The sequence below is a fragment of the Lissotriton helveticus genome, chromosome 12, assembly GCF_964261635.1.
Source record: "Lissotriton helveticus chromosome 12, aLisHel1.1, whole genome shotgun sequence".
Classification (NCBI taxonomy): Eukaryota; Metazoa; Chordata; class Amphibia; order Caudata; family Salamandridae; genus Lissotriton; species Lissotriton helveticus.
Window position 1 is genome coordinate 246,018,755 of NC_136073.1, and position 25,320 is coordinate 246,044,074.

Genomic DNA, 25,320 nt, shown 5'->3' on the forward strand with positions numbered 1-25,320 from the left:
GGCCCTGCACATTGGCAACCGAGTCCTGCACAAGCTGTCCATCCTCCCGTTGCTAGGGTTTACCCATCACCTCTGCCTCCCTCCTACGCCGCACCAACATTCGGCATTGCACAGCACTGCCCCCTCGTGGTACCAAAGGGAGTGCACTCAATTCACACCCACCGCTCTAAAACTGACATTCACATTGCATGCTGACCTGCTCACTAACTCACTCACTCGGTAGGGAGGGAAACTTGGACCAACTGAAAAAACAGTGTTTACACTTTACCGTAAAGTTGCCGGTGCTACTTTAGCAGACTTTAAGAAAGCTGTCAGATGCTCGTTTCATGCTTCAGAAAAGAAAACACAGTAGTGAACTTTTAAAGTATATCCGAATGCACGCCTCTTCGGGCTAGCAGCACGCGTCTACCTCTTGGCGCTAGTAGCACGCAGCCCTATTGCATAAATTGGCTTCACACTGGTCAATAGTTTAATAAATATGACCGGGCTGCAGCCCATAACGCGCGTGCCACTCACACTTGCGGGAGCGTACGCAAGCAGCAGGTGTGCCAACCCACCAAGCTGCCTCGGTAACTGCGCGGGGGAATATTCAGTGCCTGGCTAGCTACGCAGCAATGCCCGTGGTGGGTAATTAGAACAAAATGCGAGGAGTGGTTTCCTTGGTGCAAGGCAAGCCTCGAAGCGCAGGGGGTGGGGCCACGCTGCCTCCACGGTACTAAAAGGGATGTATGGCACAGCGAGCTGAGAGCTTGCACTGCCTGCCGCCCACCGCACTGCTGCCGCTGCCGTGCCCACCAACATGTCCTCAGACAGAGTGGTCCTGGTTCTGGGAGGGGCTGGCACCGTGGGCTCCGGGATCGTGAAATCGCTGCTGGACAAAGGTAATGAGACTTCTTTTACGCCGCTGCTGTCACATGCTTGCAAAATAGCCCAGTAGGTCGTGCGCCTGCTCCTAAAACCAGTGTGTCCCTAGTAGAAAATCTAGTCGACCATCTGTGAATAAATGTATTTTCTTGCACATGGCTTACTGCGAACTGAACCGTCGCTTGGTGCGCCACTTTTTGGTTGCTAAAGGGACTAAGGTACGGTGAGTTAGAGGGATGTGTCTAGGAGCACACAATTGTTCACATGGAGAAGTTGAGATTCGGCTGCTGTTTCTTAATTCTCTCCGAGCTCTAGTGCTTTCGACTGGATCCAACCGTGACGTGGGTTTTAGATTTATCCTTATTAACTGAGCAACAGATGAGCGGCAGATAGACAATAAAACTGCAGCATTAGTTAAACAGAAGCACCGCTGACAGCCGTGGAAGCAACTCGAGGAAAACTTGCAAGTGCTGACATCAGAAGTTGGCTCCAAGCACTAAATGCAAACAATGATCTGATATACTCATCTGGTCGCGGCTTACATCTTGAGTTAGCTATTCATCCTTCCACGGCCGGTGAAATGAGAAGCATGCGTCGATTAAGCATAGTTAAAAATGTTATCTATTGTGTTAGTGCCCATCAAGTTGGCAAAACTAGATTTAGACGGGCACGGTGCCCTGCTTAGGAGTTATAAATCTGCGCACTTAGTGGTAGGTAGAGCAACTCAGTGGACTTCGCGCCTGTTGCACACGGCTCTGTAATCTCGAGCCATGGTCATCGGTTATAATCCTGGCATGGCCAATTTAAACTTTCCTCCTTCTGAGATCGATAAAAGGCGTAGCACATAGAAGGCGTGCGGTGGAATAGGACGACGTGCGTTGATGTGTGCAATGAAGCAATGGACGGTGCTGTTAGAAGAGTGTCCCAGGAGGGTCTGTGGAGTCTGTGTGTGGTGTCAGGACTCAGGAGCATGCAGGCAGTTAAGGCATGAGAAGTTCGCATGTGCAGTGTTCAGAGTGTGCATCTCTGGTACCAGTGGTTGTACATAGAGTCTGAAAAGTTTGCAAGTATAGCACTGCCATTTTGCACAAGCGGGGTGAAGAGTTAGCACCTGGAGTTTGCAAATATCAGTTACAAATCTGCAGATTTCCACAAGGAGGGCCATAGGTTTTCACAGGTACTATATACATTTGTATGAACACATTACTATTAGCTACAATCAAAGGTAATGTATCATTCGGATAGTGTATTGCTTCAGGACGAAATGACATAAATACACCAAGCTGCTGTATTAAAAACTAGTTTAATTATTCCTGAGGAATCCATTACATTTGTGCGTAAACATTATTGCATCATATGACCAGCCAACATATGTTTCGCCCCATACGGTTAATGCTTGGGTCTTCCTCAGGCCTCAAAAAGCATATGTAAATTGCATTGAAAAGTAGTCTCCCATGGCCTCATTTATGAGGCTGTGCGTCACTTTTACGCCGCTGGTGCGTCACTTTTTGTGACGCACCAGTGGCGTAAAAAATGCGCCTTGTTGCACCATATTTACAAAGTGACGCATCTAGGTAGATGCATCACTTTGTAAACCCCTGCGCCACATTATACCTGCGCCAGGTATAATGTATGCAAGGGGGGCGTGTTGACGCAAGAAAGGGTCGTAGAAGTGACGCAGTGAAATCTATGAGATTTCACTGCGCCACTTCTAGGACACAAAGCAGCAGGCGTAAGACTGACGCAGGCCCTTTCACATGGGGCACATTGCTGGAGTTGCGGCACTTTTGTGACACACTCCAGCAATGCGTCACTTTTACGCCATACAGATACGTCAGAAATACTGAGGTATCTGTAACTCCTTGCGCAATGATGCATCATACTGTAAATATGACATATCATTGGTGTCGCAAGGAGGGTACAGTGAAAAGTGACGCATTGCTGTTTTCATGCAGCGATGTGTCACTTTTCATAAATGAGGCCCCCTGTATTTATCAGTGACGCAGTGAAGTATGACCCTTAAACGGACACATGGTGTCCGCTAACAGAGGACAGAATAATCCTTCCAACTCTCGGGGCAAGCGGCGAGTCTCATGTGTATAAACCAAACAAGGACAACCCTATATGCACAAAGAAACTAGGGTAATTCAGTATAGTACAAAACACCGTTGTCCAGTGGGACTCACTCCAGGAATACCCTTAGTTTGACTTCAAAGTATTGAGTTGAATTGTGCGATGATTAGTGTTATGGGATATATAATCATACAAACATTATTCAAAACCCAACACTTAACTCCTTAGTAGAAATTATATTGCTCTTCATATAAGATATGTACATACACACAGTGGCGGCTTCTCCGCTAAGGTGGAGGAGCGTCACCCCACTGAGCAGGCCAACTAGGAAAAAGTAAAATGATAACTCATTGTTATTGTCATTTTATTTTCTGTCCTTCCTCAGCTGGGTAGGGACGGGCGGGGCTGCTCTACTCAAAGAGTAGGGCAGGGGTGGTTTGCCGACTCCAAGTGCGGAAAATGCTTTGGCCTGTAGTCTTGGGCCGGCAAAATCGTCATGCGCATTTTGCATGTTCTCCATGCAGGCTGCATTACATCCAGGGTGCAGAACATGCCCAGCCTCCCATTCCCCGGCTGAGCACCGAACCACAGCGCTTAGACCAATCACTGCACTGCATTGCGCGTTGTGATTGCCTATGGGGAGTCTGGGAGCCGGGTGCTTCCTGCTTCTTGCCGTGGAAGCAGGCGAAGAGGAACAGAGGCAACACGTGCAACAGGAAAGTGTTTTAATTCTTTAATCATCCCTTCGCCCACGCGACTCTACCCCACTGCCGTTAAATATCAGCCGTCACTGCATGCAAGGCGCACACTGTACAATGGAAAAGTTCAGACAACACAGTCAGTTTTTAATTTGTAAATGAATGAGTACTGGTGACCAAATCTCTGCCCAGAAGCCTACGACTGGTGCAATTACATGTCAGAAAGGCGAATACCAAAACAGTGCAGTTTTCAATTACATTCAGGCCTCTTTAATTCACTTTCAGACACTCACTGCCCCTTTCCCTCTTTGTGACTTTTTTCTGTCTTTTTTTTCGTGTTTGTCTTCCTTCATCTTTCTACTTTGTGTGTTTTCCCCTCTCTTGCATTGGGTGAAACTCTGATGTGGGAAAATAAGTGCCAGTGTCCAAAAATATGTGCCTGTGGCCCCCACCAGCATCCACCGGCTGAAATCAAGCTCTGGATGCAGTGCTAGTGTAGGAGAATGTATACAAGAGTGATAGAAAATGCACTGTACACATCCCTGGATATCAACAGTTTGGAACACAGTTCATGTTGGAGGATTATCATTTATTCATAGATTCCTTCAATCTGAATCTGTAACCAGGGAACGTGGTGCTGACTGTTCGACTCGATCTCTGTTGTAGGATTTTATCAGAGACTAAATACCTTAAAGTTGGACTATAGGTTTTCCTGGAATGATTCCCAAAGGACAACTTATTTTTTATTATATGGGGTTGGGTCTCATGTGGTCTGAGTAAGTAGTGGGGGGTTAGTCTGTAGTGTAGTTCCTATTTTCCCAATAGGCTCTGCGCATTGGAATAGTACCTACAGCAGTAAAGGCCTAGGCCAGACGTTAACTAGGTCTACTACTGTCGATACTAGACTTAATTTTTGGGTTTGCCAGCTAAGCTCAGAGTTCGCTAGAAACTTTCTCGAATGTTCAAGGAAGGATTAACTTCCCTGATTAGACAAGAAGGGATTTAGTTTCTGACAACCATAGAACATGACAACTTTGCTCTCCCCTAATCAAAAGTCAATCTCGAGAGTCGTGTGAGCACAAGGCAATTATTTTACTCAGTCAGTACGTGCATTCTTAGTCTCATCAGAATGTAGAGAAAAGGAAGAGACGGGCGTGTTCAATAAAAGGTGTTATTTATTGATCAGTCTCTTTTCTCGTACAAGAGAAATGGATCGATATTATTGCGATACTTATAGTTAAGTAAAGTGCATACATTAGAAGCAATAGTATAAAATAATACTGTAAAAACATTGATATGGTTTCTGAGCCATATGATGTTTAAAATGATTAAAATATATTTACATACACATATACATTTGACTAAACGTACTCAACTGGTGTTTCTAAATACGCCTACCCCGTGTACCTGACCTAAGTCTAATGCGTGGGCGGGAATAGAAAGTTACAGTTTAAGTTAAGTTTGTTTTTGCCAAGTGAATAACTAAAGAATTCTCTAGGAGGGGTTATTCAGTTCTGTACCTGGAATTTAGGATGAATGAGGAATGGTATCTCTTTCTCTGCTCTCAATATTCCAGGCTGCCTGCGAGGGCTACCCGGAAGCGCCGGTGCTGGGTCTCTCGGCTTGAGATAGCAGCGCGTCTCTCAGCGCGTCAGGAAGGCGGGGCTGCTGCCTGCGGGGTCTGCTTCTGCTCTCGGCTTCGGCAAGTGTGGCTGCTCCGTCTTGTCACCACGCGTGTGTTTTGCATAGGGCAAGATCGGCAATATTTATACCTTAAAGGTGCCGGGATTGACGTAAGGATGGACATAGGTACGTCAATAAAGATGTCATACGACTTGCTCGTTAGCACATTCTTTACTAAAGTTCTCTGTGAAATCAAAACAATGGCCGCACGGATTATCCAGGTTGTCATAGGTTTGATTTGTTATGAGAACGTCGTATGCCTTATCAGGGGCTGGAGGAATATCGCTTGTCTAATTAGATCTCAAGCGTTATGACCTAATCAGATAACACGTTCCTGTGCCGTAGTGTGACTGCGTCAGATAACGGTATCTGCATCATGGGGAATTTCTTGCCTCATGGGCTGACTGTTAGTTAACTAGCTAGGTAGTTTAACCAGAATAGGGTCAGGAATAGGGGGATCGATTCAGAACCTATAGAAATACACGACACCCACTCCACGCTAACTATGGTCATATCTACTAATCTATGCATAGTATAACATAGTACAACATACTATAGAGTATAGTGTATACCTTACCACCCCAAAATACATAAATGCATTTTGAAATTTTCAAATATACTGAAAAATTGCAGACATATATATCGTATGCACTTAAGCTATGAATCAAATGCAAAAGTAAACACGCATTGTTATGCATTATTGTTTGTTGGTATATGATAAATACACATGAAATGGCTCTTAATATGGCTATACAGAAAAAAAGTCGAAACCATTTCATCACATAAAATATATTGTGAACATACCAGTGGGCAGCTAAAGTCTATATAAAGTCTATAAAGAATCTAAAAAAATAGAAATCTTAGTTCTCTAGGAATAGTTTCTTACTTTAAGCAGAAGATCAGTGTCCCGGGAAAAAATATATAGAAAAATATTTTAGGGGCTTGCTGAAAAAAGTTGCTGTCCGTGAACTGGATTGTAATTGTTCATGTGACTTTATTTTTAAAGTTGAAGGCCGAATTCAGGGAACGCCGTGTGCGAGTTTACTCAAAAGTCTCTATTTCTGTTCCGGAGAGAACATCATATCATTCAGGCTTTCGAAAAAACTGTCAACAGCTTCATGGGAAAGTTCCACTAAGTCGGAAATAGGGGTAACCATGCATTCATGCGCATGATTGTCTCCATTGACATTCTGATTTGCATTGCTGACAGAAGGTCGTACCTGTTCGATGCTGCTTTCATCTTGAACTTCACTACTCTTCAATCGCAGTGGTGAAGATTCCAGGAATGCCGTCATCAGAATTGGCAGCCTTTGAGGGCAGCACAGTGCGTGAACCTTGGTAGGAACCAACAGTGTATCTGCATCCACTGGCGCATCCGATTGTAGCGTCAGACAGGTGTCTAACACGCATTCTTCTCCGCATAGCAGACACCTTAGTACAGGTAAAACACACCTTTGCCACATTGGTCGAAATGATAGAAACCAAGTCATGTTTAGGTCTCTAAGCCGGGAGAGTCCCAGGATTTTTGATATCCGGTCCCGGTATCCAATGGCTAGGATCGTATCTTCCATTGTCGTGAGATTTTGTTCTGTGACATGGGTTGCCATAACGAAAAATAAGGACTAGGAATAGGATTCCTGCAATTAGTCCTAGGATCAGGGGAAGTCCGCCAAAAATCGAATGGACGAAGTCTGGAAAAATACCCAGTATGGCTTTGAATGGTGTTAATGCCATCGAAAATACTGTCTTAAATACCTTTGAGACCCCTGTGGTATCAGAAATATTTAAGATTTCGCTCAGGATTTCCGCGAAATGTACGGGGGAATTGGTTGATAATAATGTATGTATCTCTGCAGTCGTCCTTGCGACTTGTAGATCATACGTTTCTTTAGATGACGTGAGCCTTGTAGGCGTCTGAAGAAGCACTGTTTTCATTCTGCTTAAAGTGTCTATTCGAATAGAAGTAATTTTCAGACCGGGCCATGCCCTTGCCTCCCTGTCTGGAAAGGAGCTGGGGAACAAAGAACGTCCACAGCACTTGACCTTCGCCGTCGTAGTGACGAGATAAGGAGTCCCGGGCATAAGACTACAGCATCTGCGGTCTACAATAAGAATGTAACTCCCATTATAGAGTCTTTGAAAGAATGGTTCTATTTCAGTTGCAGGTGCGCCTTGCTGGTGACATGAAAGGTTGTATGAATTCCCTTCACAGGCTCCGTGCAAACTAATACCGTTACACAGAAGCGTGCCGCTCAGTGACATAGCACAATTGTTGCCACTAAGAAACACTTTCTGTCCTTTGTTACTGACACATGCATGTGAATAGGGCAGGTTCCAAGTTGTTTTAAGGTACCCTTTTCCCAATTTCTCGTACATGCCAGCCTGTATATATTTTTGGCAGTATTGAAACCTGAAGGTTGAGATTGGAATATTTATGATTCCGTGTATTATCCATTCACTGACAGGTCGTTCTGACATTGTCATTGGTAATCTTTCTAGTTTTTCAATGCTCAAGATTGTATAATCAGCACCCTTCTGCGCCATACCGATTTGTCTATCAGTAAGGTTAAAGATTTGGAATAGTGACGTTGTGTTGATTAAACGCCAAGGCACATAGCCTGAACGCAGATTTTGTAACGTCCAACCAAGCTGTACAATAGAACGCAATTGTGACTGACCATGTTGTAATAATAGTAAGTCTTGCGATAATATATCGATTGCTGAAGACACAATGCTGTCCAATGAAAAAATTCTGGAGGACAGAGTCATTAACCCATTGTCCACTACAGAAAGTGATTTTTCCAAATTAATACGGTCAATTTCCCGTATTCTTTCTGCTGTCTCAATTTGAGTAACCTTCCAGGCCTCATTGTATGCTGCATATACAGAGGCTGCTATGAAACGCTTATGACGCTGTTTGCGTGGTCCCAGTATGAAATCACGCAAGTCAGCACCATCAGTAAGTAAAGTTAGGTGTTGCTTAATTTCAGGCAGTGTGGAAGTTTGTAGCCATTGAAGGCATAATTTGCCCACACTGTAGGTTGTTATTATCCCTGGGTGATGTCTTTGGGGATATCTAGGGTCTGGCCTGGTCATTTTGAAACCCTGTGTTTTATTCAGGAATCTATCTTGACAGTTATTTGTATCTGTGGGCCAGATCAACCATTGTTTCCAATCAGGATGTGTTCTGTTTTGGTTAAGTATATGGTTTATGTCTATTCCTTCATCTGTATCAGAGTTATTGCTAAACATTGTTGGCTTTGGAATAGATAGGTTATTTAAATCTTTGATTTTTGCTAGGCCAAGACAGGTGGTTTGTTGGACGGTGTCATTTAAAAATATCATTTGTTCTGGGATCATGCAGGCTCTAAACAAAGCTTCTAAACCCTGTACTTGCCATTCTTTTGTACCCCAAACACTTTTCAAATCAACATGTTTGTCCCAATAATCAAATCCAAAAGTATTCATTTTTTCAAAGAAAGAATCGGAATATATCAATTTTGTGTTGGTTATCATGGTTTTCATCCCTGTCTTGTTTGACAATTTGTAATAAAATGTTTCAGCATTAGTTATGTTAAAACCTGAAAAATATGAATATTTGTCATATACGGTTCTAGAGCTCCCTTTTGGAGGTGTAGCACAATGTTCCCATTGATTATAACTTAAAACATTTCTAGGTTGTGCAGATTTATGCAAGAAATGGTTACCATAGTGGTTATAGCAATACATACTATCATAATTTGTAGAACCCTGCAAATAATCATGTTTTGTAAATTTAGCAGACATTACTAAGTCAGACATCATATTGTTAATACTTTCAAAGTCCCAATCATCAGCAAATGAGTTTGGTTTTGCAAAGTCACTCAAAGAGATCTTGATTTGGTGTGGATATTTCAGGATCTCGACCGGACCATAAATTTCATAGTCAGTGTTGTCCCAGGCTACCCCACCAGGTATTGGAATTGCTGTGAAGTTGGCTGAAGAAAGTTCTGAAGAAAGTTCTCGTTTCTCGACGTGTGAAGATGTGTGTGGTTTGAGGACCAAGTTGATGTTCTGACTTGCTGTGTCCATTTTAGCATATTTTCCCTCAATGAAGCGTCCCAAGGTAAATACCATGATGAGCCAAAGTATGAGGATAAATGCACCAAAACCCACCCAAAATTCAATCCATGGAGAAATCAGATATGTTTCTTTTAGTTGTTTCAAAAGTTCCTTCGCTTTGTCTTTAAAGGATTTTGATGATGGCTGTGTCTTTTGTTCGCTGAAACCGTCAGAGGAATCATCGAAGTTGATGAAGTAACCGGATGCAGTTCTGTCAATTGTTCCAATTGGTTCAGGATTTTTGTTTCTTGCATTTTCACTTGGTACTTCTGTATAGATTGGTGTGTCTCTACTAAATGTCTTTATTTGGGTTTTCAGAGGTCTAAGTTCTATTGCATTGTTGCATAGTCCTTGTTGTTCTTCTGTAGGCGTTTCGAATGTGATGAGCCTCTTTGATAGGACCTCTGTACTGGTAGCAAACCTTGGTGTTCTGCTACTTATTGGGAGTCCACTTGGCCTACTGTTTGTTATCGGCCACATGTTGTGGTTTTACCAGGTCGATGGATACAACTCGGTTCTCCTTTTTTCCAGCAAGTGGCGGTAGTACAACTGATCTTGTCCCGTTGACAGACAAGACAGGAACTGCTTTTCTGTAAGAAGGCCCAAATTCCTTCTTTACCGCAATCTTTTCCCTGACTAGATCCCCGACTTTTGGAATCCAGACAGGTCTTGCTGGGACAGGTGGTGATTCTTCAGTGGTTGTTGGCTGTTGTTTCAACTGTATGTTGCTCAGGTCTTTTCTTGTTTTGTTTAAGTCCTGCAAAATAGCCAAACGGTCTTTGACTTCAAAGGTTTTTTCTATTACCACTGAAGTCTGACTATCAAGGTCAGAGATCAACATCCTAGGTCCGAATAATAATTCGTACGGACTGAATCCCTTCAGAGAATTTCTTGGCAAGTTATTTAGACTACGTTGGACACTTATTAGATGTTTGACCCACCCAGCTCCCGAACCTAATACCTTTGCCGTTATAGATTGCTTTATGTCACGGTTTTTTCTTTCAACAATTCCGTTCCCCTCAGGGTGAAATGGACAAGAGTACCGCAATTGCACGCCCATGCTGACCATGGCCTCCTTATAAGCCCGAGAGCTAAAAGCAGGACCATTGTCCGAATGCAGAATGCCAATTGCGTATGTGCCGATAAAGACCCGCAAATCTTTTATAACAGTTCTGGCGTCAGCCGTTCGCTGGGGCCACATCCATATGAATCTCGTGCATGAGTCCACTGCGACCAAGATATATTTATAGTTACCGTCCCTTTGTAAGGGACCGCAGTGGTCTAGATAAACACAGGCTAATGGTTTATCCGAGATTAGAAGGGGCGTCTGTGCTGGACGTCTCACAGTTGATACTTTCATTTTTTGACATATTTCACATGCTAGAACATAGTTCCTTGTTTGTCTTCTCATTTGCGGCCACCAGTATCTCTGTTTTAATAATGATACTGTGGCTGAGACGCCAGCATGGGTAGAAGCAAGCCCTTCGTGTGCCGCTATTATTAGTCCTAATCTGTGTTCCATGTTTGGAATTGCCCTATCCCCCACTCCAGGGATTTGAGCAAAAGGAACATTGTTTTCATCTGTTATGTATGAGTACTTTAATGGAAAGCCTTTAGGGAGTGGTTCTATCGAATCCTTTTCAGAAGCGCTGACAGCTTGTAATATTTCGCTGTCTATTTTTGTTTTTGACCGGGTGATGGCAGCTACGGAAGCCGTTTGCACAGCTGCCTTCGCGGCCTCATCAGCCAATGAATTCCCTGCAACGTGAACGCCATCACGTTGATGACTCAGTGTATGTATCACGTGAGTCTTTGGTAGTTCTTTTTGTAAAAGAGCTACTTGTTCCCATAGCATTTTATGCTTGATTGTGCCTCCTTTCGCATCCTTGAAACCATTTTGAAGCCAGATCTGCAAGTATTCATTATAAGATTGAACGCAATAATACGAATCGCACACTATGAGTGTGGGGAATTCTCGATCGGTATTTTCAAGCGCCATCTTGAATGCTAGTAATTCAGCTCGCTGAGCTGTGCAATCTCCTAGAGATTGGGTCTTAGTCAGGGTTGGTTTAAATTTCCCTTCGTGCCAACGACCTTTAACAATCGCGCACGCAGCACTGTAAGCTTGTTTACCCCCTACTGCGGGTTGTGCTGATCCGTCTGTATATATTATACAGCCGTATTGGTCTAGAGGCAGAATTTCGGTTGGCAGAGGACATTCGAATTCATATTGTAGAAATTCTTGTGTTTTTAAGTAAGGATCAAATTCGTACACCACGTCTGTTGCAGCAAGAGAGTTAGCCCATTGTATCCATCTCGGATGGAGTGCTTTCGCATTTGGAATGCTTGCCTTTGTTACCGCCTCTAAGGCTGGTATTGGTGTCACGATTATTATTCGTTTACCTTGTGCCAGGGCTCGTTCTTTTGCTATAGCTGTCTGTGTTGCTGTAAGAATTTTTTCCGTTGGGCTAAATTTCATTTCAGCCTTAGTGTACAAGTGTGATTTGAATGCAATTGGTACCTTTTCTCCCTCATTAGAGGTCAGGTATGTGTATCCGCATTTCCCTGGGATGACTCGGATCACAAGGTTGCGTGTATTATCACGGGTTTCTAATTTTGTTTTAATTAGCATGTCTGTTTGTAAGGATCTCAAAATTTCTGTGTGAGTTTGAGTCCAACTGGATCTTTTAAAGTCTGGTTTAATTAGATCGTAAAGGGGCTTGACCCTTTCTGCGTAATTAGCAATGTAAGTTCTTCCGAAATTTAGGAAGCCTAGAATTGACTGTAGGTTTTTTAGTGTTTTAGGAGCTTGGATTACGGCACATTTCTCTAGGAAATTGTCTGCCAGGCTTTTGCCTTCACTTGATAACTCATATCCTAAGAATAGGACCGTCAGATGGGCAATTCTGGACTTTTTGAAGTTGAATTTGTAACCCTCTGCAGCGAAACCAAGTATTATGGTGTTCACTCTTTTCAAGTGAGTTTCCAAGTCATCATCTGTTAAGTAAATGTCATCGACATAAGATAATGCTTCATCATCATATTGTTGTAGTAATTCTGTTACTCTCGCTGAGAATACCCCCGGGCTATTCTTGTACCCCTGGGCTAACCGACAGAATTGTTTTTGAGTGCCATTTACTGAGAATGCAGTTAAATATCTGCTCTCTGGTGCTATGTTTTGACAAAAGAATCAGTTGGAGATGTCCAAGGTTGTTTTGTATTTTTTGCGCACTATGTTATTCATTAGTGCAGCACTGTGTGAGTTTTGCACTGCAAAAGTTTTGCAACATGTGTTAAGGTGTCGGTAATCCAAAACTAGACGGTACGAATTGTCTGGTTTGGAGACCGGAAACAAAGGATTGTTCATTTGTGAGGTGCAAGTTTCAATCACCCCTTGGTATTCTAGCTGATCTAGTATTTCATTTACTTGTTTTTTAGCTTCTTGCTTAATTGGGTACTGCCTTTGTGCAGTTGGTTGTGATTTTAACTGGACTTTGTGAGGAGGAGAATCCTCATCCCATCCTACGTGATTTTTATATAAAGCAGGTGCTAAGGCCACTGCCCACTTTCTAGCAAGTGTGTATTTTTTATGAATCGGTATTTGATTCGAGAAGGCAGGCATAATTACTTCTTCGCCATGAGGGCACTCCCTGACAAACTCCGGTGGCCAGTCTTTTTCAGCTAGAAGGATGTCATAGCCCTTGGATAGGTTATCCCAAAATAGTCCCCTTATTTTCCTAGTCTTATCTCCCTCTATACGTAATGTTATCTCGTATATTTTGTGGGGCTTGCTAACTCTGGTATCTGCAGTTTCCACTTGAAGGTATTCATTCGTGTCCACTGTCTCCAGATGATTCATAAGGACTTTGCGAGCTATGCTCACCTCTGCTGCGCTGTCTAGCATTGTCTGGGCCCACTCTCCGTTTTTCAATTGTGTCCTCAGTATTCTCGGCATTGTTAACTACCTTGATACTGGCTACCTTCTTTTTTGGAAATTGTGATTTCTTTTTCAGTTGAGCAGGTTCCTTGTCTTTGGACTTGGCGTGCTCTTCTGATCGTCCTCTTCTTTCCGATTTCTGCGAGGAATTCTGAAAAGATTGAGAGGGACGTGTATCAATGTCTTGATATCTATCAGGTTTTTTAATATTATCCCTATTTCTAAGGTTATATCTATTCCCAGAGGGTTCACTCTGAGGTGACCTTTGTCTCGGGTTTGGAGATTTCTCTCTTCGCCTAGGAGACCTTCCTCTGGACTGGAATTTCTTTTCTTTAGGATTGGATTGTTTGTTCCCATCCCAGTTCTTTTTGGTGAATTATTATTATTATTAAAAAACATTTTTTCTGGACTTGTAGTCAGTTGCGGTTTTACTGGTATTCCACCTAGACTATCTCTGCCTAGTTCTTCATAGGATTTTTCTATGATTCTGGCAATTTCAGCTGGTTGGTCTGCTATATCTGTCTCTTTTAACCTCTGGCGGATCGCCACGTTTGCTGCTTCACCCTTTATGTTGGCTAGTAATATAGCCGAGACCTGCTTGAAGTCTTTCAGTAATTTCATACCAAGAGTTAAAGCAGGTTCTGGACCATATTCATCTTGAATTTGCTTTAGCACATCTGGTATTACCGAAATGGATGGAACACCGTGCGTTTTTGTGTAGATGGAAGCAAAGACTGTACCCCAAGTGTCACAGTCCTCAATGTGTGGTGCGATTCCCATTGGGAGACATATAGTCAGAATCCTGTGTTTTTCTAATGGGGTGGTGTCAGGAAACACCGCCTCTATTTGGGTGATTTTCTGTGCCAACCAGAATGGTATCTGTTCCCTTTTAGCTGGAACCTTACCTAGGCAGGATTGGATGTTCTGTGGTGTAATTTTATTTGTGTTCCCCTGGTGAGAGGTCAGCTGTGGTAGTTTAATCGCTGGCTGAATTGTAGAAGTCCGCATTACATACTGAACTAATTGTCTGTGAATTTTTAGTAGTTGTTTTAGCTGTATTAATAGCTCTGGTGCAGTCATCTCGTCGATGTCTGGATGTGGTGTGTATCCGGCTAAGACCGGCCACGTTGCTCCTGGTCTTCCTAAAGGACCGAGCCTTGTAATGTGATTATTATGTTTTAGGGCGCCATCAAATAAGAGCAAATGCTCTTGGAATTTGAGTGGTACTTCCACCTCCTCGAAAGGAGTGTACGTTTCAGGAGGTTCCTCTACTTTGTAATAGTGGAAGTACTTTGTTACAGCATTTGCTGCTGGAAAATGTATCCATGTATAGTATACCTCTGTCTGCCGATATTCGTGTGCCTCAATTACGAATATGACTGTGCCACCTCTAGGTGTCAGTCCATTTTCTATAAGTTTTAAGGTTATAGATCTCCTTTTGGCGACCTGGATGAGTATTATATCCGGGTCTGCTGTTTGCATGGTAGCATCAGCATCTGCTATTTCAGTAGCTAATCTAATTGCCTCTCTTTCTCCATCACTGTCTCCCATTTTACTGACAGGATGGTATTATTTTTATTTGCAGATCAGGTTTCTTTATGGAAACAGAGATTAGATGCACAATATTCTGGAACTGTTTTATCCTTCAACGTTGACTAGACCAAGAACCATACATAGGAGTTCCCTCCTGCGAGGTTTTGGAGGATATAATAACCTTTCACCCACTCCAGACGTCTTTGGAGTATTTTGGGAAAAGGGGTCTGAGTGAGAAAGCACGACTGAGTTACTCTAAATGTCTTACGTTAGTTTTATCGCCCTTTCCAAACGCGTTGGGCGCCATGTAGTGTAGTTCCTATTTTCCCAATAGGCTCTGCGCATTGGAATAGTACCTACAGCAGTAAAGGCCTAGGCCAGACGTTAACTAGGTCTACTACTGTCGATACTAGACTTAATTTTTGGGTTTGCCAGCTAAGCTCAGAGTTCGCTAGAAACTTTCTCGAATGTTCAAGGAAGGATTAACTTCCCTGATTAGACAAGAAGGGATTTAGTTTCTGACAACCATAGAACATGACAACTTTGCTCTCCCCTAATCAAGAGTCAATCTCGAGAGTCGTGTGAGCACAAGGCAATTATTTTACTCAGTCAGTACGTGCATTCTTAGTCTCATCAGAATGTAGAGAAAAGGAAGAGACGGGCGTGTTCAATAAAAGGTGTTATTTATTGATCAGTCTCTTTTCTCGTACAAGAGAAATGGATCGATATTATTGCGATACTTATAGTTAAGTAAAGTGCATACATTAGAAGCAATAGTATAAAATAATACTGTAAAAACATTGATATGGTTTCTGAGACATATGATGTTTAAAATGATTAAAATATATTTACATACACATATACATTTGACTAAACGTACTCAACTGGTGTTTCTAAATACGCCTACCCCGTGTACCTGACCTAAGTCTAATGCGTGGGCGGGAATAGAAAGTTACAGTTTAAGTTAAGTTTGTTTTTGCCAAGTGAATAACTAAAGAATTCTCTAGGAGGGGTTATTCAGTTCTGTACCTGGAATTTAGGATGAATGAGGAATGGTATCTCTTTCTCTGCTCTCGATATTCCAGGCTGCCTGCGAGGGCTACCCGGAAGCGCCGGTGCTGGGTCTCTCGGCTTGAGATAGCAGCGCGTCTCTCAGCGCGTCAGGAAGGCGGGGCTGCTGCCTGCGGGGTCTGCTTCTGCTCTCGGCTTCGGCAAGTGTGGCTGCTCCGTCTTGTCACCACGCGTGTGTTTTGCATAGGGCAAGATCGGCAATATTTATACCTTAAAGGTGCCGGGATTGACGTAAGGATGGACATAGGTACGTCAATAAAGATGTCATACGACTTGCTCGTTAGCACATTCTTTACTAAAGTTCTCTGTGAAATCAAAACAATGGCCGCACGGATTATCCAGGTTGTCATAGGTTTGATTTGTTATGAGAACGTCGTATGCCTTATCAGGGGCTGGAGGAATATCGCTTGTCTAATTAGATCTCAAGCGTTATGACCTAATCAGATAACACGTTCCTGTGCCGTAGTGTGACTGCGTCAGATAACGGTATCTGCATCATGGGGAATTTCTTGCCTCATGGGCTGACTGTTAGTTAACTAGCTAGGTAGTTTAACCAGAATAGGGTCAGGAATAGGGGGATCGATTCAGAACCTATAGAAATACACGACAAGTCCGCAAACCTTTGCAGTGACTGAAGTCAGGTGCCACATGTCGGTTTGGGGACCTTTTTCTGCCCCAGCCGTCATGAATAAAGGGAGACAGCTTTCCAATGCTATTTACATATGCATTTTGAACCTTGAGAAAGCTCCAGACATCAACCATAGGGGTCGAAACACATCGGCTGGTCATGTGATGCATTGAGGAAGCCCCAGACATCAACCATAGGGGTCGAAACACATCGACGGGTCATGTGATGCATTGAGGAAGCCCCAGACATCAACCATAGGAGTCGAAACACATCGACGGGTCATGTGATGCATAATGTTGACACACACATGTAATGGATTGCTGTGGAATAATTTAACACGTTTGTGACACAACAACTTGACCTATTGGTGTCATTTGAACCTGAAGGAATATGCAACGAAACTGAACTGACACGATGAATGATGAATTATTTTCTCTATGGAGTGTCCAGATATATTACGTTATGACTAATAATTTATGAGATATGTGTCTTAATGTTTTAAAAAAAAAAATTATGAAGAATTTTTTTTATTTTTTTATTTTTTTTATTTTTTAAAACCTTTATTGAACAATGAAAGCTCACAAATACTGGCCTACAACCCCACGGGCTGGCCAGAACAGAATGGTCGAATAACCAGCATACAAAAGGAAGATCTGCACAGGATATAACAGCAGGAGCACTGGTGAAGCAATAAAAACCATCGAGCGTTCAGCAAGAGCAGGATAAGAAAGGTTAATTTTCTAGCACGGGGAGGGGACCAAAGGAATAACGGGCCGTCTATGAGAATACAAGGGAGGGACCGCGGCAAGCCGCCATTTTATAAACACAACGTAAGAAAATGACTCCATATAATCAAATCTAGCAACGGACAGAAACAGAATCAGACCATCAAATAGCGACAGTGGCAACAGTCAATCGCGCTCACTCACCTCCGCCCCTACCCGAACAAAGAAGACGTGATCAAAAAGCCCCATCACAAAGACTATGCAATACGCACCCCATCAGAAAAGGGGGACCTCCATAAAGGAGGAAGGGAAAGAGGGAGAAAATGACAACAAAAGGAACACCCGCCAGACCATGCACCCCCAGGGGGAAAAACAGGACAATAAAACCGGCATGCGATATAACAGAAACACGATACCAGAATAGGCAGCGAACCACAATCAGCCACGCACCGGAAGAAGGACAGAAAACCCCCGGGGGAGACACGAGGTGACAGAGTCCCGAAAAAGTGAATACACAAGAGCCATAGAACAAAAAAAGGGGAAAATAAGGGGGGAAAAAGACCCCCCGGCACAAACAGACCCCCCCCACCCACCCCTAAGCCCACCCTGCACCCCTGCAGAAGGCTACGGCCTACCCCCCCCGCAGCGTGCCTGTCGCCCTAAATAGAACCCGAAATATAGTGGAGCAAGAAAAGTTGGAGTTAAAAGACAAAAAAAAAAAAAGGGGGGGGGGGGAGGAAGGGAAGGAAAGAAGGGAGTAAAGACATACAAACATACACACGGGGGAGGGCCAAAGACAGGAGTAAACGCACCCATCCACCCGCCCGGGTTAAAGGTCCAAGTCCACGGGAAGCCAAAGAGTATCAGGCCAAAGTCCAGGAACACTAACCAATTACACAGAACCATATCAGGACACAGAGATCTTCCAAACCGTTCATGAGCTACCGCATATAAGAGTCAGTTTTCATCAGCCCTGACCCTTTTTATCCAAAGCAGTAAGGGTCCGATCCAACGAGGACCCTGCCAGAAAGAACAGAAGGCAGGCAGCAGGAGAGTCCAACGGGAGTCCAAAAAAGTCACAGGAAGAAAAGCACGGAATATCCAGGAAAAGCACAGAATGTAGCAAACGATGCAGGCACAGTTCCAAGGATATATCCATAAAAGCCGACCCATCCGGGCCGGCACAGGAGACGTCATCGGGCAGTGGTGATTTAGAGGGACCAGGAGAATCATGAAAGTCCGGCAAAACAAAATCCAGCTCCCGGGCCAAGGGCAGAGGAGGCAGCACAGGAGGAGAAGGCGCCATCAGGTTGCGCACCTCCGGGGCGGCAGCCGGGGCCGAGTCCGCCAGGAGAGTACCAGCCACACCCCGCGATATCAATGCCTCATCCGGTCGTGGGGGCCCGGGAGGCCCGCAGTGAGGAACCGTCTCCAGAGCCAGGAGTGGCGCGGCCACCGAGAGCCGCCAGGATAGCAGGATGTTCAAGATCCCCTTAAGTGCAGGAAAACCTTCACAGTATCCGACACCCGGGCCTTGCGGCGGGCCCCCAGTGCTCGTCCGGGCCCGGCCCAAACAAATGGGGTTGGTCGCCATCCCGAGAGCCCGAACAGGCCGCGCGGCCAACAACCTCCGCCGGGGCGGCAGTCAAGCAGACGAAGTCCCGCCGACAGGCAGAAAAACACCCCGGACAGGAAGGGGGGCCACCAGAAGAAGGGGATTCACCGGCCCCCCAATGTCGCCAGTCCCGTTTTCCGAGTCCGGCGGCAAAGAACAAAATGGCCGGACCGGAGAACAAAGGGGGAGGAAGCTGAACACACGAGGAACCCCAATAAGGAAGGGCAGCGTCACCATCCAAGGCTGCCGCCACACAGGAGTCTCCCGGCCAGGAACCTCCGGCTCACACGAACAGCGGCCCTCCAATCACCTCCAGCGCGCCCCGAAGGGCAAGCCCGCAGGCTGCATCCGGCCCAGGAGCCGGGACGAAGAACCAGGCCAGTCCGCTCTCGAGTCCCGGGAATGGTCGGGGGCACTGCACCGGACCCACAGCAGCCAGGACAACCGGAACAAGTGGTAAGTGCCTGCAGTGCGTCGTAGTAGTACCACACAGCAAGGAGGGCTTCCGGGGGCAGGATAAATGCAGGATAAATGTGAAAAACACAGGCGGGCGAACGGAGCCGAGCTAAAGCGCGGCCATCTCGGTCGCGAGCTAGGCTCCTCCCCTATGAAGAATTTTTAACATCTTAACTACTTTATTTATTATATTAATGAATTATTTGATTTTATCTGTATACTCTTTTTTACGATGGATTGTTAAACTGTATGCCCCATGACCTTATTATTGTGACAAATTTACTCTATCGCTAAGTGTGAGATGGAAATGTGATATATTCGTTTTTAATTGTGCACTTTTATGATCTAAAGATCGAAATAAAGTTATAATTGAATTAAACTGACACGATTAAGGCATTAGCCCTACTTAACCACTTGGTAAAACCATAGATTCTTACCCCTCAAATAATTCATTGCTTGACCAGGCGATGGGCAACCCGCTATATCTAGTACTATACTAAGTACTGGCTATAAAGAGGAAGGTCTAGAATCCCCAAACTCTTATCCACCCGTCCTCAAGTCCAGAGCATATAAAAATCTTACAAAAGTAAAAAAAGAAATTACAAAAATAAACAATCGATCTGTAGAGGCCATTACCTACCCATACTGCAGTTCTCTACTGAGGAAGAAAGGTGCTTTATTTTTTTTTGGGGGGGGGGGGGGGGGAGTTTTATATAGTGTGTGAACTCGACCCAAAGGTATCAATGCGCTTTACATGAGCACCAGTTGTATTACAGACTGACACGTTAATTTAGTTAGGCACAGGAGATTAAGTGATTTACCCAGAATCACAGGATGTTGAGTGTTTCTGCCGAGACTAGAACTCGGTTCCCCAGCTTCGAGGTTGGGGTGCCTACTGCCTAGCTGGCTGACAGCGGAGGGCTGGGGCCATTAGAGGAATCAAAGTCAGTCACAGAGACTCAGCTAAGGGCAAGGACTTGTCGGGAATCAAATATCTTTAATTCTACAAAGCTGTGATTAATCGTGGCCAGGGACCATGCATATGAACATCTCCTCTCTCCATTTCCTTTCTTATTTGCACCCATTTTTTGCAATACCTTCTTAACACATATTGTTTTTAAACATATTAGGCACATGTTTTTGCTCGATGCACTCACTTTGTGCACAATACGAATGTCCTGGTAAAATGATTTGAACCTGAATCTTATTTACACACGGAAAGCCTACTAATCTTTTGCACAATGCACTGCTTTTTGCACAATTCCATTTTGCGATTAATGCTTTGATCCTGATGTTTGTGCAGTGTTTACTTTCTTTGTTGTGAAAAGTTTTCACATTTGTGACGTCAGGTATTTGAACATCGGATCCGAGGCGTTTGCACATAGGTGACGAGTTTGTAGGTGATGTACCCAACTAGTGCCAGGATTTTGTACATGTAGTGTTAGTTATTTTTATATATCTTACCAATAAGGCCACCAGACCACCATGTCTGTGATTGCTTTTAAATAAAGCATTTTTTGTTAACACTTTCCATGCTCATGACGAGCTGAGCTCGTCATGAGCCACGGTGCTCGTGTGCGCTCGTCATGACCGTTGGAACGTTCACACGCTGGGCAAATTCCCCTGCTGTGCGAGCGTTCTAAGGAAACAGCTGAGCTCGTCATGAGCACCGGGGCGCTGCGTGCGCTCCCCTCCCCCCAGCACAGCGGGGTAATATGCCCAGAAGGGAAGGGGTTAAGTGCTGCTCGTTTTCATAAAAAAAAACCAGGATGTATTTAAACAGAAAAACGAACATTTTGCAAACATTTTTTGGGAGCAAGCAGTGTCTTGTGGACCACTTCCCGCCTCTAAAAAAATGTTTGCCTCCACATTTACTAAAAGGAAGCCGTCCCTTGTGGACCTTTTCCAATATTTAAATGTGTTAAAATATACTTTGAGGTAGTAGTAAAACATTAATGTTTTGCCACAGAATTTTGGTTGCTAAACATTAGTACATTACTATAGGATGCCCTTAAAATGCCCCTTCCAAATACTGATTCCTTTTGTTTTCCTAAATCCATTTAACAAATCAGAAAACCTTTTCCATTGTTGTTAAATGGGATTAGTACATTTCAAAAAGGGTTTTAGTGTTGGAAACCTCCCCAATTTAATGAATCAGTGGGTTTGTGAGCTCAAAATTGTACGAGACCCTTATGTTCTGATTCTGTTTCAGAAATATAGTATTTTGTTCTCCTATTTGCTTCTTTTTCCTTCTACAGGTCTATTAATGTTCCACACACAATCTGATTGTAATACCTCTTAAAGTGTAATTAGTTCCCCTCTCCAATATGCTGGATGTTCATAATTGTCTTTGATTGTTGTATCTTGACTTGCTTACTGAAGTAAATTCCTCCTAGAAGCTGGACTCCTGGCGCATGCCTACATATTTCCTCCCAAGCACTTTGCGTCTATGTTTTGGTTCTCTAGGTGTAGTATTGTTCCTACCTTCCTATCCTATCCCTTCATGAAGCAGAAGTCTTTGGGCATCTCTGGGATCCAGGCCACATATTAAAAGGGATGATTTTGAGCTGGGTAAGCTTCTACCATCGGATTAAATTAAATCAACCAACTAGTGAGTGACCGGTGAAGACACAAACATGCCCATGGGTGGGCGGTCTCTGGCTTTGTCCCAAAATCTCAGGGAGTTTGGCCAACCTTTTTATCAAAATACACTAGCAAATAATAACATTGTGGACCTTCTTGTTTGCAGCTGTAGAAACCGTACATGTTTTTTTATTATGATAGTTACATACATCCAGGGGCATCGTTTTTTCCGCAAGATTGAGGGGGGGTTGTGAGCTTCATGTTTCCCAACAATCACGCTGTTTTAAATACATTTTTTGAAATGCCGGGCATGATGGGGGCTTAAGGAAGAGTAGGAAGGGAGAGGAATGCAGATTATGAGGGGTACTTAAACTCAATATTTTGTAAAATAACCATTTTTTAAGATTTTTAAAACAGTCAAGAGTGCGTGTGTGTGTTTTTGGCTGCATGTGTACATAAAAATTCCAAGAGAAATCCGACAACCACCTGTACCCAACGATTTAATGCAAAATATATTTATTAGGGGGATGTAACACCGCATGGTTAAGGTGACGATTGATGAGAAGATCTTTTAATTGTCTTTTGAAGCTCATGAAGGATGGGTTTGTTCGGATATATATTGGGAGGGACTTCCAGATTTTGGGGGCATTGCCCGAGAAAGAGCGTGCTACTGCTTTTCGTTTATGGTTTGTGGGTGGGATGAGAAATAAAGAGTTGATGCTTCTTAGATTTCTCGACTGGTCAGCCTTTGTGAGTTTGGATGCAACGTAGACTGGTTTTCTGGTTTGGAGGACACTGTGGATGAGACCGGCAGTTTTGAAGCAACAACAGGCTTTGATCGGTAGCCACTTAGGATTATTCAGAGGGAGATGTGTTTGTGTTTTTTGACTCCAGTAACCATCCTTGCTGCTGCCTTTAGAGTGGCTCTTAAGGAAGCTAAGTGTGACCTAGCGGTGCCAGTGAGGGTGGCATTTTCGTAGTCCAGCCTGGAGAGAACTATCATCTGCGAGGTGACTTTGCGATGATTCAGAGGGAGAAAGGACTTAATTTTGTGCAGCAGTTTTAGGTTGTAGAATGCACTCTTCACTGTATTTTTCATTTGTGAGTTATTGCTTAGAATAGGGTCCAGGGTGATTCCTAGTGATTTGAAGGATCCAGCTGGAGTCAATTTGAAATTAAAAGCACCAATTGTGTTTAACCATTTTTGGACCTGGGTGGTTTGATCATTGTTGGAGAGGAGAAGAATATCTGTCCTGTCTTGGTTGAGTCTAGGTGGTTATGTGACACTCAGTTTTGTACTTTAGTGAGAGTGGAATGTCATTGTCATTGGTCCTCTATGAAGGATGTTTCTAAATAGAGCTGAGTTTCATCTGTATAAAGGTCGTAGGGATTGTTCGCCTGTCTGAGTATGGCGGTGAGGGGTTCCATATAGATATTGAAGAGTGTAGGTGAGCCTTGGGGTACACCCCTGGTTATGGTAGAAGTATCAGAGGTTGAGTTGCTTGTTTTTATTAATTAGGAGCGGTTATGTAGGTATGAAGCGAACCATTTAAAAACCACATCATCTGCTCTGATTTGTTTTTTGAGGGATTTTAAAAGCAGCTTGTGATCGACCATGTCAAAAGCTGCTGATAGGTTAAGGAGGAGGAGCAGGCAGCATCTATCCGCATCCAGAGATTTGTGCAAGTCATCTAAAATATTTTGGATAGCTGTTTCTGTGCTACATCCTTTCCTAAAGCCAGATTGGAGTGAGTCAAGGAGATTGTTGGTGTCAATGTGTTGGATGAGTTGGGAGAGAATGCCTTTCTCATGATTTTTTTCCAGGAAAGGAAGGTTGGAGACGGGCCTGAAGCTGTTAAGGTCATCTGTGTCAGCATCTGTTTTTTTAGGATGCAGGTGAGTTGACCAAATTTGAGGCAATCAGGCATGATCCCATTGCTTAGGGAGCTATTTCTTATCTTGGTCCATAGAGGTGTTAGGGAATGGTTGAGACTCTTCACTAGGGAAGCTGGGAGAGGGTCACCTAGGTGAGAGGAGGGCTTGGTATTCGAAATCATCATTGAGATGTCCTCCTCCATGAGTGAATTGAATATCTTCCAACTCCTGGGAGTTGTGATGGGGACTGGGCTCTTATTGCGGGATGAGGGCTCATTGAAAGAGGCCACCCTTGGAGGTTTGAGGAGATCGAAGGAGTGTGAGTTCCCTCCTTTGTTATGGGAGAGATGTCTGTGGATGTCTGATTGTGGTGATCAAGGGAGGGTTCAATATTCGTGATTTTGTAATTAAAGAATTTTTGCGAATTTGTCACAACATACTTTAGTGACATGCAGATTATCTCCTGCTGGTTCCACGGTTTGTTGCTTAATGATGTTGAAACATTCCTTGGGGCGTTTTTTTGCTTTTTCCTGTGCTCGGCGGAACAAAGCGGCTCTTTGTTTTACTATGTGGTTTTTGTAATTTCTGCGTTCTACTCTGAGCTGTTGAAGATGGGTTATGGACAGTTTTGTTCTCCAGAGTCTTTCCGCCACTCCAAGTTGTCTTCTTTCAGAGTTAAGGTCTTTGTTAAACTAGGATCTCGAGGGAGACTTTCGGATTTTTTCAGTTTCCAAGAGCTAACTGGTCTAGGATGTCTGAAGCTGTTGCGCTATAGTGTGCTGCAAGTTCCTCTGCTGTAAGGTTGTCTGTTGGGGGGTGGGGTGAGTAGTGCCCTCATTCTATTTTCAAGAGCAGTCCAGGGAATATGACTAATTTTACGAGACCATTGGCTAGCTATCTGAGAGCAGATAGGGGGAATTTCCATTGATTGAGTTGGAACAGAATGATGTGGTAATCTGACTAGTGAATTCGAAGGATATTGTTGATAGTTACTCCTTCGTTATGGGCTATGGCTGTGTCAAGGTTGTGCCTCTGATATGTGTTTGGCCTTTGCTGTGTTGGATAGGATCTTTGCTGAGTAGGAGTTCATTAAGGGATTGAATTAGTGTGTTTTTCTCATCATTCCAGTGGAGACCGAAGTCATTTAGAATTATGTTGTTGTCATTGGAGAGTGAGCAGTGCATTATCAGTTCCATTAGGTGTTCGCTGAAGGCGGCAGTGTTCCCTGGTGGATTATGGAGTTGGTGACATTATGTTCGTGCTGAGGTATTCAAATGTGGTTTATGTGAAGGTGTCTGTTTCAGCCACGAGAATGCTACTCTTGTGGATGCTACTCTGGAGGACAATTAAACAGAGAAGTCCTAATTTACATTAATCTTATGTATCTTTTTAAGGTTCATTTAGGAGCTGTGGAGACTAAATCTTGTATGCTGTACGCAAGAGTACTTTTTGTTGGAGTGGGGTGTTGAATATTCAAA

General features: G+C 43.8%; 1 protein-coding gene across 1 annotated transcript in view; it reads left to right on the plus strand.

The window, feature by feature from the left end:
- The first annotated feature begins 766 nt into the window (after positions 1–766).
- The window catches only part of LOC144798950 (uncharacterized), a 120,896-nt gene continuing 96,342 nt past the window's right edge, over positions 767–25,320 (plus strand). The window contains exon 1 of the mRNA XM_078670089.1: positions 767–881. Coding sequence (XP_078526215.1) covers positions 800–881 — 82 coding nt within the window. The 5' untranslated portion in view covers positions 767–799. The remainder of the gene's footprint in view (positions 882–25,320) is intronic.